This window comes from Neoarius graeffei, chromosome 2 (assembly GCF_027579695.1).
Source record: "Neoarius graeffei isolate fNeoGra1 chromosome 2, fNeoGra1.pri, whole genome shotgun sequence".
Lineage (NCBI taxonomy): Eukaryota > Metazoa > Chordata > Actinopteri > Siluriformes > Ariidae > Neoarius > Neoarius graeffei.
The window spans coordinates 73,213,509-73,228,054 of NC_083570.1; the positions used below are offsets into that span (position 1 = coordinate 73,213,509).

The 14,546-nt window shown below is 39.3% G+C and overlaps 1 protein-coding gene across 1 annotated transcript in view; it reads left to right on the plus strand.

Moving 5' to 3' along the window:
- Positions 1–14,546, plus strand: part of ano3 (anoctamin 3) — a 91,671-nt gene that overhangs the window by 54,066 nt on the left and 23,059 nt on the right. The window contains exons 9-14 of the mRNA XM_060914913.1: positions 4,115–4,170; positions 4,278–4,399; positions 7,149–7,283; positions 7,804–7,900; positions 10,346–10,406; positions 14,451–14,533. Coding sequence (XP_060770896.1) covers positions 4,115–4,170; positions 4,278–4,399; positions 7,149–7,283; positions 7,804–7,900; positions 10,346–10,406; positions 14,451–14,533 — 554 coding nt within the window. The remainder of the gene's footprint in view (positions 1–4,114; positions 4,171–4,277; positions 4,400–7,148; positions 7,284–7,803; positions 7,901–10,345; positions 10,407–14,450; positions 14,534–14,546) is intronic.

A 14,546-nucleotide genomic window follows, 5' to 3' on the forward strand; every position in this document is an offset into this window, starting at 1 on the left:
CATTCTTCTGAATATCAATGTAGGTGCAGTCACACAGGTGTTCTCAAGACACGGAACGGTTTTAGGTTGTAAATTCCTTTGGCTGCATGTAGCCTAAAGATTTGACTGCCTTAAATCATTCTGTGTTTTGAAAGCATCCACATTACTGGGCTATAGAATGCTTCGAGGTCAGCGCGAACCCAGCGGCGGCCATATTGGAAGTCAAAGCGCGCTGTGTCAGTGCATTGTTGTTGTTCAGCGAAGCAAAAAGGGGTGACAATGCCGAATACGTGTGTCATTGTTGGCTGTAGTAGCCGGGGGGAAAAGGGTGGCAAAAGCTTCCACAGACTCCCTAAAGTCGTGACTAACCAGGGAATTGCAGCACAGGAGAAAAGCGAGCGGAGGAGACGACAGTGGCTGGCTGCCATTAACCGATCAAATTTAGGACAACTAGACTGTATCCGGATTTGTTCTGATCACTTTGTGACAGGTAGGTTAAATTGTCTTGAATTTCATAGTTACTAAAATAAATGTGATACAAACTATTATCTTTTCTATGTACTTTCAGCAATGATTAATGGATATATTTGTCACATTAGGTAGCTTATGTCTACTGCAGTGCATTGTTGCATCAAATGGCATTTAAGATCTAGGCCTAGTAATGTTTATGTACACATGCTGTTAGTACAAGTTACATACTAGGCCTACATTTTATTCACTGACTAAAATAATTGATAATAATTATAATAGTTAGAACACCGACACATCACGGACCCAACCAGACACAAATCTATCGTATGCTTCCATACTCTTGTAGTTCTGGAAATCCTTTAGTTCACAAAATGGACTTGGGTGAAACACTAGATAGTTCACAAGATCGATGTATGTCACATGCGGCAACAAGCTGGAGTCAGCTTTCCATTCCTTCTCACTAACAGTGTATGGATCTACATTCCCAATGAAACGTACCTTCTCAGCATAACACTCCCGTGCCTGCTTATCCAAACTTTCACAGTAGTGCTCCATCACTTCAGATGTCTAAATTTTTAAAAAATCCAAGCTTCTAAGCCCTCTAACGCAGAAACGAATTGGTGAATGTGTACTCTATGATGTGTACTCTATGAGCGCTCTGGAGCGAGTGACTTCCAAGATGGCCGCGCAGACCGCAGTGTTACTATTTTTAGCATCATCTCGGAGCACTCTGTATTACCATGTGACCTGCAAGCCTGATTAGGTTCACAAAGAAGAGGAGAGGTTTCATGATTAAATTTAATCATATGTCATGAAGAGTACAATGTGTCACATGTCACATGAAATGGGCTACACTCAGCATTTTTAAAGAAAGAGTGGCGATCTTTAAATAGAATAGAGCTAGAGGTTAGCTTGGTTAAATTATGTTGGTACAGAACATGGCATACCAAGCATTCAAGGGAATGTTTGATTTGTTCATATGCAGCGTATGCTTATGGCAGATCTGATATTGATTGTATAGAAGGTGCTGCAGATACCGTAGGTTCCATGTGTATATTTTTTTTCCTTTGAGACTGGGTTGCCAAAAGCATGCTGGTGGTAAAACTGATGTATTCTATATTTTATTTACCTTCACTCCAATATCTCTGGTTTATCTCCACTGGAAAATATATTACCATTAGCTTTCTATCAGTTGTATTTATTTGCACATCTTTTCATGGTAAATTAAAGTCTTATATAAACATGAAATAGTATATTCAATCCCGAATAGCTGTGTCCCTAAAAGTAATAAATAAATAAATCTTTGCCACTTCTACCGGCTCTTCTATTCATCAACATTATTTAATCTGGTCATGAACGGGTGTATGGTTCTCCACAGCTTCTCCACTGTGTTGTCTGTCTTTCTTTAAATTATTAGGGCCAACATGAACAGCAAGCATCAACAAGCTATAGCTGAATTAGTTGTGTTGGCTTAGTGGCTAAGGCTTTAACTTACAGATCAAAAAGTTGAGTGTTCAAATCCCAGCACCACTAAGCTGTTATGGTTGTGTGCTTGAGCAACACTCTTAACTTTCTGTTCAGTTGTCTCGTGCATCAATTGTAAGCATCGGCCAAATGAGCAAATCTACTGGATCATGTGTTATTATATACTATGTAAGATATTATAGTACTTAACTGTAAATATGTTTTATAGCTGTTTACTAAAATTGAAAGTACTTTATTGGCAATTCTGCTGCCAGTCAATTACTATACATTTTTATAGTAAATGCTTTAGAGTGAACCCTACAACAACCTGCAAAAAAAATTGAACTTTCAGAAAATGTTAAGGTAGAATTCAAGTAGGAAACTAGAACAAATCAGCATCCAAAGAACCCTTGAGAAACCATATTTTCAAGAGTGTAAATAATTTCTCCTGCTTTACCGAAATCTAGTTTATTCAAATTCAATTCTGATGCAAAACAGGGCACAATAATCTGTGAACATTATGCAATAACTGTGTCTCAGATGTCATTAGTGTTTAAATGTTTCTCTCTATTAGGGATGCACTGATCCCACTGACTCCCTGACTAACAACTGTAATATTATGCTTCACAAACTTTTATTTCAAAGAAAATTCAACCTGTCACATTTTCTGGTGTTCTGAAAATTTTATATAACTTTTGCAGCCGTTCCTGAAATGTTGGTGCAACATTTTTAGTTATAGAAACTTTAATCTTACCACAACGTTAGTTTTTGTCTCACAAAGAACAATGTGTGATCAGTGGCCTAATAACAAGCCATTATTCTATCAAGTGTTTTTATAAATTAGCAGGAACTTTGTTTTTGAAGGATCGCAGCCTAATATTCGATGGATTTGTAGCTGAAAATCCTCTGTTAGCTGGGATCCTTCTACTAAGGAACCTGAGCCTTCTTGGCTATGTGCAATATCAGAAGCACAGTGGTGTCATGCTTTAGGACAATCTAGTCACACACTGTAAAAAAATCCGTTGTTTTTACGGAAAAAATACTGGCAGCTGTGGTTGCCAGAATAATCCTGTTAAAAATACAGTGAAATGTAAACAACATTACAGAATAACTTGTACGTTTCACTGGGATTCCATGTACAATTAATGCTAACTAAATGTAAATTTTACAGGTATTCAATGTACAATAATCAATACATAACTGTTAATTTTACGGATATTCATTGTACAATAAAAAAGCATCTAGGAATGAATTGCGAGTGTTCTCGATTATTGGTTTTTGTGGCTCCAAAATGATGGTTACAATCAATGATCTACTAGACAGATATTTTATTTGATTTAGAGTTTTACGAAATGTGCCGGAGAGCCTCTACTGACATTTTTTTATTTTTTTAACAGGGCAATGATATAATTTTAACTATCACATTCTGTTTTAGTATTACAGTTTGTCTGTGTTTAAACTACAACAATTTGTAAATTCTACAAAAAATATGATCAATTCAACATATTCTTACTGTTAAATTAACAGTGGTATTTGGCTAGGAGTTTTACAGTATATTGATGTAAATTACACACTGCTTCATTGTTTTTGTATTTACAGTTTTTTTATGTGATGATTTTACATAAATTCACTGTTAATTCTACGGACATTTTTTACAGTGCAGCATAAAACGTTTAAGTGGATTGGACTGTAAAATACTGTATGCCAAATCCAGTCTTATACTGAACCTGCATTTCAGCGTTAATGCTGACCTGACTGTTATCAGATTGGTCCATTCCTACTCTCTGTGTAATGTACATTGTCCTCTCCCACGTTTTGAGTAAATGTACAAATTGTAAACGATGGTATCAGTGCTATTTCCTAAGACACTGATACCTGTATCCGTGCAGGGCTGCAGTATCTACAGGTATTTGTTCCAATCGTGTAACACCACACTTGATTTCACAAATTAAGTTCCCTGCTTTGAGGCGAGAGTTTATTTGTGTAATGAGTTGTGGTGCGGAGCTGGATCATATTCCTGTAGATGCCACAACCCCACTGAGTAATAATGCTTTATCAAATGCTGTATCCGATAACAGAGATGTATGATTATGTTACGGAGAATGCATACATTCAGCGAACAATCTTTCATATTTGTGCATTTTGTTTGTAGCTTTGACTAACCAGTTGCCAATCAATTCATGACTCTCTTTGTAATAAGGTATCAACCGGTTACTTGGCAATGGCACATATGAGGCTGCATTTCCCCCTCATGAGGTAAGCTTATTATGACTTTAACATATTGTTTATATTCTATAATGCATTTTTTTTAATAAAAAACTTATATATTTAATAAACTTATTTTAAGCACTGTTCTGTTTCAGGGCAGCTACAAGAGCAGACACCCAATAAAGACCCATGGGGCTCAGAACCACAGGCACCTGCTCTATGAGCGATGGGCTCGCTGGGGCATCTGGTACAAATACCAGCCTTTAGACCTTATACGGTAAACAATATCCACTGCTGCTATTGCAGTTGTCAGCCCATTTAATTGCCAGTTGTAAAGCTAAAGAAAGAAAGAAAAACTTTATTCATCACACACTTGTGAAAATCCTCTCTGCATTTAACCCATCTGAAGCAGTGAACACACACATGAGCAATGAGAGTACATACACATACCCAGAGCAGTGGGCAGCCATACTAACAGCGCCCAGGGAGCAGTTGGGAGTTGGGTGCCTCGCTCAAGGGCACCTCAGCCCAAGGCCGTCCCATGTTAACCTAACCGCATGTCTTTGGACTGTGGGGGAAACCGGAGCACCCGGAGGAAACCCACGCAGACATGGGGAGAACATGCAAACTCCACACAGAAAGGCCCTTGTCGGCCACTGGGTTCGAACCCAGACCTTCTTGCTGTGAGGCGACAGCGCTAACCACTACACCACCGTGCTGCCCTGTTTTACTGAAGTAAAACAGCAATAGTAATGCAACAGTAATGCAGTTTATTTGAGGTGGCTGAGTTAGGCTTCATGCAGCAGTGTTCCAGTAATTCAGAAAGGCATCTCTGGTTCCTTTTTTCACCTCAACCTATTGTTTGTCTCTTTGAAGTTTTTGTGGCTACTGCCTCATAGAGGCAGGAGCCACTATGTCATTGTGTCGTAAGGATGTAAGAATGAGTGTAACAATCGCGCACTGCACACACGCATACAGGTGTTCCTATTAAAATGGCCGGTGAGTGTATACAGTTTGGTTCACCATTCGAAATAAATGGACTAGACTAAAGAAATCGCTTTCAGACATGTTTATGCTTATTACCGAGGGAAAGTGCGTTCCTATTTTAAAATATACTCCAGGTTGTCCCCCTTTCCTCACCTTCTTCGGCCAGTGGTCCCACGTGTGATGTAGATGTGACGCACTTCTGAGTTGTTACAGGAAGTTGTCGAAAAGAGTATTGAGACCACTGAGCTCTAGCGCTGGGCCTTTTCTGGGAGATAAGAGTTTGGGTCATGGCAACAGCATGTGTATGTCAGCCTCAGTTTGAAGGTTTCAGTTTCGAAAACTGTAAGAGGTAAGAGTAGAATAATATAAAGTATTGTGATTTTTAAATTGTTCATTTTTGGATTACGCTTCATTTTTGTGGCTACTGCCTTATAGAGTAAATAAATATATATGCTATATTTATTGTATGGACATGGTATCAGAAAACAATTTTATTTATAAGCAGTAGCCACATGTACCCACAGGGTACCTATTTTTCTATAAACTGTTTTCAGAGGCTTAGGAACACCACTTATTTGAAACCTACTGTGAAATCCTCAGTTATTTTCTCTTTCCTGGATGCTTCCTTTACTTTTCCAGTGTAAGTCAGAGGTTTCTTCAAGTCAAAATGGCATGTCAACTTCACAACTATTTGCTGGAATTAAGCTAGCTCTCCTTAGTTTAGAGCTCTCAACTGTATAACCAGGGCAGATATAAAAATCATGCTTTTTAGTCTGCAGAGGCAGCAACTCTGGGGAACTTTCTGTGTTTCCTCCCAGAGAAGTCACTAATCCTGACCTCATATTTACTTCACATAATTTGACCTGTATTACACTGAAATGATTTGTGAAACAGTGGCATTGACATTACAGCAATTAATTTTATTGTACCGTAGATTACATTACATTACGTTACGTTACATTACATTACATGGCATTTAGCAGACGCTCTTATCCAGAGCAACGTACAACAAGTGCAAGAGTCATGGACATGAAGTGCTGAACTTCTAGACAAGAAAGTTCTAGTGCCAACTGAACAAGTGACAGAATAACACTTAGTGTCATTCTGTTGAAGTACTAACACTCAGCAAACAGCCAAGGAAAACAATTCAACCTTACAAATGAGCTGACAAGGTACAACTACATAGAGAAAAATGAAACTCCAACGGCTAACCCCAGGCTAGACTGTGCACAGCCTGGGTTGGTTAAGAGCGATATGCACTTACACAGTGGACAGGGGAGAGGTGCAGCTTGAAGAGGTGAGTCTTCAGTCTGTACTTGAAGGTGGTCAGGGAGTCGGCATATCTACCTAGTATTTGCAAATAATTTCTGATACCGTGTGTACCATGCATGTTGAATATTTAAGCATATAGTTATGCTAGATACAGATCTTGATGAGTAAATTTGTAGTTTATAATAAGAAAAACTTGGTGCAATTTGTAAAGCACAATAGCTAGTCTGGTAAAATCACTAATTAGCATTTAATGCCAGGAAGGCATATTTTGACATGGCATTATCAATTACCATTGATTTTCAGTTATATGTTGAATAATCATTTTGGTCACCTGCCAATTCCTACACTCTAGCTAACTCTCATGTATCATACAGCTACCAGGCAGAGAGGGTGAAGGCCAACACACGCACAAAACAAGTGAAGCCAGTCAACCACATCTTTTCGAGAATATAACCAATTTTTTTTTAGCTCCTAGCCACAATGGTTCTGCTTTGAACTTGTGATCTCCTGACAATAGGGGAAAACACTCTTTTGTTGTGTTACTTGGGAGCTCAGTTACTCTCTAAATTTAAAAACGTGCTCTACTTCCTTACCTTATTGATCACCAGGTCAGATTTCTTCTGAAATCCTGATGGGCCAGGTGGGCCTTCACTTGGAACAATGGTTACATACTGTATGTAAAATTCTGTCTGTATACTGTATATATATATTTCTCTCTCTCTCTCTCTCTCTCTCTCTCTCTCTCTCTCTCTCTCTCTCTGACACAGACGGTACTTTGGGGAAAAGATTGGCCTGTATTTTGCATGGTTGGGTTGGTACACAGGTATGCTGATCCCCGCAGCATTGGTTGGTGTTTTTGTCTTCCTCTATGGCCTCTTCACCATGGACTCCAGCCAAGTGAGGTCAGCTCCTCCTGCCCCCTAGCTTAAATCACCATGATCAGCATTTGGTTTAACTCTCAGTCTAGAAAAATTAAACATTTTTAGAGACTGTTAACTAAAAATATGTCTCATTTCTAGTGAGAGATATCTCAGAGGCCAGTGAGCCACTTTAATACTGTACTAAGGCCCTGGTCACACTACAGCTCACAATGGGTTTGCGAATACTTGGTGATGAAAAATTGGTAGCATCGTCACCAATCGTGCGATGCACGGCAAACCTTCTCCGAGCTTCGCAAGTTGTTTTTTGGTGTGTCTCTGCCTCATGAGTGGTCAAAAACATCGCGAAAAATTTTAATGTAGGCATTGAAATTTGGTGGCAATGTTTTCATTGGCAAACTAAGAGGCAAATACTCACAGATGGGATTGGGAATACTTCCCGAAGCTTGGGGAAGCGTGTCATTTTCATCGATAACTGACTGCAAAGCATCATGAGCTGTAGTGTGACCATAGCAAAAGGAACATGTTCTCTTTGTATCTACAGTATAGAGATCTGTGAGGCCAACACCACAATCATGTGTCCCATGTGTGAAGTGAACTGCAGCGCCTGGAAACTCAGTGACAGCTGTATCTATGCAAAGGTATTCATAAAAGCCGGCACTCGTGAGTCACTTTATATAATGTATACAGTACCAGTGAAATGTTTGTACACCCCCACTTATTCATAGGTTTTTCTGTATTTTGACTATTTTCTACATTGTCGAACAATACTGAAGACATCAATACTATGAAATATCATATGGAACATATGGAATTATGTGGTAAACAAAACTGTGTTAAAACAAAATACGTTTGATATTTTAGATTCTTCAAAGTAGCCACCGTTTATCTTGATGATGCTTTACACACTATTGGCATTCTCTTAACCAGCTTCATGAGGTAGTCACCTGGAATGCTTTCCAATTAACAGTTGTGCCTCATCAGAGGTTAATTATTGCAATTTCTTGCCTTCTTTTGAGATCTAACAGTGAATAGTAAATAATAAAAATACAGCAAATAGCCCAATTCCACTATGTAGTAATCCATATTATGTCAAGAACCGCTCAACTAAGTAAAGAGAAACGACATCCATCATTACTTTAAGACATGAAGTGTCTTTTAATTAAAAAAAAATAAAGAAAAACTATTGAATTAGAAGGTGTGTCCAGACTTTTGACTGGTACAGTATATATAACAACTGGACAGTAGTGAAAAATAAGACATTAATAGTATCTGTTGTTTGTTTTTTCTCTGTCGATGAATGTAAATGTGAATTGCCATGAGACTGACTAAATAGCATTGAATGTTATTAGCATATTACAGAGGTGGACAAAGGACCCAACTTCATTACTTAACTCAAAGTACAGATCCCACTGATCAAATGTTACTCTGATACAAGTGAAAGTTGTACAGTCAAATTTTTACTTAAGTTAAAGTACCAAAGTACTTGCTTTTAAAAATACTTAAGTATTAAAAGTGCATTTTCTGTCAACGCATTATTGTATTATTGCCACAACACTTACAAAACCTAATGCCTCTGAAGCAGCCTAATGGATTTACTGGATTTACAAAATGAACACATGCCGTGCCATCATGGTAGCTAGCTAGTCAGTGAAGCTCCACCTGACATGCTAGCAAACTCTTTTCAAACTCGAAATCATATTGGGTAGCTAACATTACGAGAAAAGAAAGATTTCTACATTCTGTTTATTTGGCAAGATTATGCTAAAACATATTTCTGAAAGCACTTCAGATAAGTTAACGTTATTCATGTTAGCATAACTCCGTTTTTACATACTAACTAACAGTGTCCAAGTTAACTAGCTATGTGTTAATGTTAGCCGTGGACAAGGTTATGGCAACTTGGCGGGCAAATCCATAGAAAGTCATTTGACTAACCAGACTGCACAGCTATTGCAACGTTATCGCTAGCTCTAAAAGCACAGACAACTTCACTGCAAGCTTTCTCTTGGAATAAAACGTTTACACACCTCAACATGCTTCCGCAGGTTGTTTTTGTAGGCCGTGATGTGGTTCGTTTTAGGCAAACAATTAAAATGAAACGAATTTTTAATCCTTTGAGAAAACTGAAACATGGGTTCTAGGTATAGCCATGGATGTGTGTGCATTCCCCAGAAGAACCGCCTCCTTCCATTCTGCTATCAACTGATCGTGTTTAAATAATGCTGCTGAGAAATAATTGAACTTGATTTTATACAGTCTGTGGACATGACGTGACCGTAGTGATTCCTGATAGACTGTCTCAGTGTCACCTGTGAAAAAACCATCACGTTTTAGAAAAGAAAAAAACATCCACTTTCAAAGCTGCTTCATAGTAACTAGTAATGAGGACCTTGATAGAAATGTAGTGGAGTGAAAAGTACGACATTTGTCTTTCAAATGTAGTGAAGTTAAAGTCATAAGTTAAAAAAAAATACTCAAGTAAAGTACAGATAACCTGGTGACTTGTCCAGGGTGTACCCCGCCTCTCGCCCATAGTCAGCTGGGATAGGCTCCAGCTTGCCTGCAACCCTGTAGAACAGGCTAAGCGGCTACAGATAATGGATGGCTGGATGGATGGATGGATGGAGTAAAGTACAGATACTCAAAAAGTGTACTTAAGTACAGTACTCAAGTAAATGTACTTCGTTACCGTCCACCTCTGGCATATTATAGTGATTATGACTTTCAACTGAAAGCCATTCAAGTGTTTGCATGCAAATTGTGTATCTATGAGTGAATATTCTAGTTTCCTGAAAATCCTTCTGCATAATATTTACAATTAATTTCACCTTATGTTAAGCAGGTGAAAGCCACTGAAGTGTGTGTTTGCTTTCTTTAAATAGTCCATTCCCTTGTGCCCAGGTCTCAAAGTGCAGATCTGGTCTAGGAGATAACCTGGAGAGTATTAATTACTGTTTAATTAGCTGCCAAAATTAAACTGGAGACTAAATTGTAACAACTATTTAAACCACTAATATACTGTTTTATCTAAGTCATCATGATTCATGACCTTTATGCATTTTTATCTTTTAACTTACCAATAGGTAACTCATCTGTTTGATAATGGTGGCACAGTCTTCTTTGCCATTTTCATGGCAATATGGGGTGAGTTGAACTTTCTTGCTTGCTTGCTTGCTTGCTTGCTTGCTTGCTTATTAGGCATTTCAAGTGCAAATAAAGTAATTTTAAATGTGCATAGCAGGCTAAAGAAAACAAAACAAAAATTCTGCCAAGGAAATAAGATTGATTCACCCATTGCATTCAGCTGTTGATTTGTCCTAATCTGAGTTAGTTAATTTCTTTATTGTTTTCTCAAATTGTTAGCAGTAATAGTATCTTTGACGTTTGTAATTAACATATTAGAGATGGAAGAAGAAGAACACAAAACTTTGATTTTTTTTTTTTAGTATCGCATTAAGCTTTAGTTAAAAATTCAGTGAGATTTTTGGAGTTACTTGTATGAATGGATAAATAAATGGAAGGAGCGATGCCAGAGTGTCCTCCTCTTATTGGGCATGATCTAATTGTTGATGCAGTACAAAGTGTAATTGACTGGCTAACACTAATGAAACACTTCCCTGGAGAGAAAAGCGAGCTGAGATGAGAGAGGAAAAAAACATCCTGAGGTGTCAGGAAGCTGTCAGTGTAAAACTTGTCTCTCTCTCTTTGTGCATCTGTGTGAGTGTGTCTGTGAAAACCCACAGGCCAGTCCCCTTTGCAGCACTATATTTTGTACTTCTCTCTCCCACCCTGACTCAATCTTGCTGATTTGAATAAACTTCAGCACTATGGAACGAACACTGCAGTGAGCATGTTCTGTACAGTATCTGTCTGTCACATCAGCCAGTATTCATCATCTCTGCTTTGTAGTGTGTGTCTGTGCGAATGTGTTTGTCTTAATATGAATACATATTAAGCTGGATCTCTAAATTATACATGTTACAATTCATTTTGTCCCTTTCTGTGGGGTGAAGTCCCAAATAATTTTTTTTTTTAAATCAGACAAACACTAGGCCTCATTGTAGGGCAGTGGCAGCTCAGTGAATAAAACATTGGACGTCTGATTCAAATGTCATGAGTTCAAATTCCAGCACTGCCACTGCTGGGCCGTTGAGCAAGGCCCTGAACTCTCAACTGCTCAGTTGTATAAAAAGGTATAAGATAAATGTCAGTCATTCTGTGGATGTCTGCCAAATAACATAAATCTAAAGCCAAACTAGTGTAGCAGTTCATGTCAGTGAATTCAGGAAAACCACAACATCATTGCCAATATGCTAGAGAAAAATAATAAGTCATGTCAAATGTTTCTTGCTTCCTGGCTTCAGAGGTGGAAAAACACATAAAAATGATAGTTGTGAAAGTATTTATAGTAATAAATTAAAGAACAAAACAACAAAGTGTGTTAGGAAGGTTTTGGATCATCAAGAGCTGCTAGAACGGTTTCAATGAGTTTTGCCATTGACTCAACAAGTCTCTAGAACTGTACTGGAGGGATGAACACCATTCTTCCAACACTGTCAGAAATAGGGGTACAGTAGGAGTCCATTTCTGTCCCTCAAGGTACAATCTACACTCATGTACCCTCTAGGGCTCATTATTAGACCTCAAAGTAACTATTGGCCTTTTTCCACTACCCTTTTTCAGCTCACTTCAGCTCGCTTCAGCCCGACACGGCTCGCGTTTCGACTACCAAAAAACAGCACGACTCGGCTCGCTTCAGCCCTGCTTAGCCCCTAAAACTCGCACCGTTTTGGAGTGGGGCTGAAGCGAGCCAAAGCGAGCCGAGTGAGGTTGGGGGCGTGAGCAGACACTCCCCTGTGCACTGATTGGTGAGGAGGAGTGTCCTCACATGCCCACACACGCCCCGCGAGCACGCTGGGATCTGTAAACACCGCAAACCCGGAAGGAGAATAATTACGAATTACGAGAATTTCTGAAGCCTTATGTGCCTCGCCTCATCTATACGCTCTTGCCAGTATCTGTTGCCGTTGTCGGTGACAACAAGCCACAGAACCAAGACCAGCAACACTAACGACTCCATGTCCTCCATGTTTATTGTTTACTATTCGGGTCGTGAGACTACCGCTTAAAAGATCACTGATGTCACTGTTTGCGCTGCTTAACGACATTACCTGACGTCCACCCACTTTCGCTAACTCCACCCAATGTGTTCACCCACTTCCAGCCAGCACGGTTCAGCGCGGTTGTAGTCGAAATGCAACTCCAACAGCCCCGCTCAGCTCGACTCAGCCCAACTCAGCACGGCACGGCTCAGCCACGTTTGTAGTGGAAAAGCGGCATAAGTGTACCTTTGTAGGGCCAAAACAGTACATATATGTTCCCAAGCAGTATATAAACTGGACAGATAAGTACCTTAGAGGGTACTGCCTCAGTGACAAGTCATTGTACCCCTAAAGGTACAATAATATACTTTATTTTCTGAGAATGAAAAGATTTTTCCTCAGCTGGTGTTTTGTCTATCACAGGGCACCATGTGCACATACATTTACACCTGGGGCAATTTTCCTAGCTAATCCATTTACCAGTATGTTTTGGAAGGTGGGAGGAAACCAGAGAACCTGCTTGAAACCCACACACACAGGGAGAGAACATGTAAAACTCCACGCAAGCAGTAATCTGAGCTCAGGGTAGAACCAGGAACCCTGGAGCTGTGATACTGCAACAATACTCACTGCACCACCTGGCAGATGAAAATGTACTGCAAATAAGTTAAACACATGACTCAGAAACATTATATATTAAAAATATCACTGAATCTACAAATGGCACCATTTCTATTCAAGAAACAGGACAATTAACACACTGCCAGTTGATTTCATTCATTTTAACTCTAGCTGTAGTACAGTTTGAATTACATTGTACAGCATATATAGACAAAAAGAAGTTTTAAACATGTTAAGTTTTTAACAGCATACAGCATATGAAAGGATGACATTTTAAACATCATTAAATATAATGATAAGACAAATGACAATAAATATCAAGTTGTCAAGCTAATAAACTTTAAAGGGCAAGTGTAGAAATGTATAAAACTGTATAATCAGTAGTAAGGACAATGTGGTTCTGCAATATTGTATAACACACTGAGCACGAGTCGGCCCCTGTTCTGCAGTGAGTGGGTGTGTAGTCGAGCCTCACCGTTTGGTGTTGTATGTAGGAGTCCAGTGTGGGTTTCTATGCGGAACGCTAGCTAAGACAGGGTGTGCAGGTGTGAGAAGCCTGACAGCTTGAGGTAGGAAGTGTTCTTTAGTCTGGATGTCCAGGATAGGATCCTTTGTATTACAAACTACAGGGGCTGTTGCTGAGATATGTGGGACCTAAAAAAGTAGAAGAAAGGAGACAGTTTTTGTAGGAGAGCTGGAAAAAATCTCAAGAGCTTAAGAAGGGATTGCCATTATTTTCTTAGGCTTTCTTTTGCACACTTTCTACAACAGTGAGCCAAGCATTATAAAAGCTGCACTTATAACATCTTTCAACACCTACTTAACAACAGACGTACAGCCTTTGTGGCCAATTACATTTTGTATGGTGAGCAGTGCATTGTTTTAATTTAATTATAATTTGATCATGGCGGCACAGTGGCTACCACTGTTGCCTCACAGCAAGAAGGTTCTGGGTTCGAGCCCAGTGGCTGATGGGGGCCTTTCTGTGTGGAGTCTGCATGTTCTCCCCATGTCTGTGTGGGTTTCCTCCGGGTGCTCCGGTTTCCCCCACAGTCCAAAGGCATGCAGGTTAGGTTAATTGGTGGCTCTAAATTGACGGTGAGTGTGAATTGTTGTTTGTCTGTATGTGTCAACCCTGTGATGATATGACGATTTGTCCAGGGTGTACCCTGCCTCTTGCCCATAGTCAGCTGGGATAGGCTCCAGCTTGCCCGCGACCCTACACAGGTTAAGCGGTTACGGATAATGGGTGGATAATCTAATTATTTAAGAGTATGGATTGATCTTAACATTTAAAAAACTATAGTTTTTGAGTATGCAATACACCAACACCAAATATCTGTTCTTATATAAGAAATATGGAAATGGGGAAAAAGTGAGTTGGGTATAAGTTTAGAAATACATTGCCAGTTCTGTTTTATTGTATGCCTTCATGGATTGGTGTTTTCTTTTTTTGCTCCTGCAGCTACAGTCTTCCTTGAATTCTGGAAAAGAAGGAGAGCAGAACTGACTTATGACTGGGATTTAATTGACTGGGAGGAGGAAGAGGTGAGACTCATTT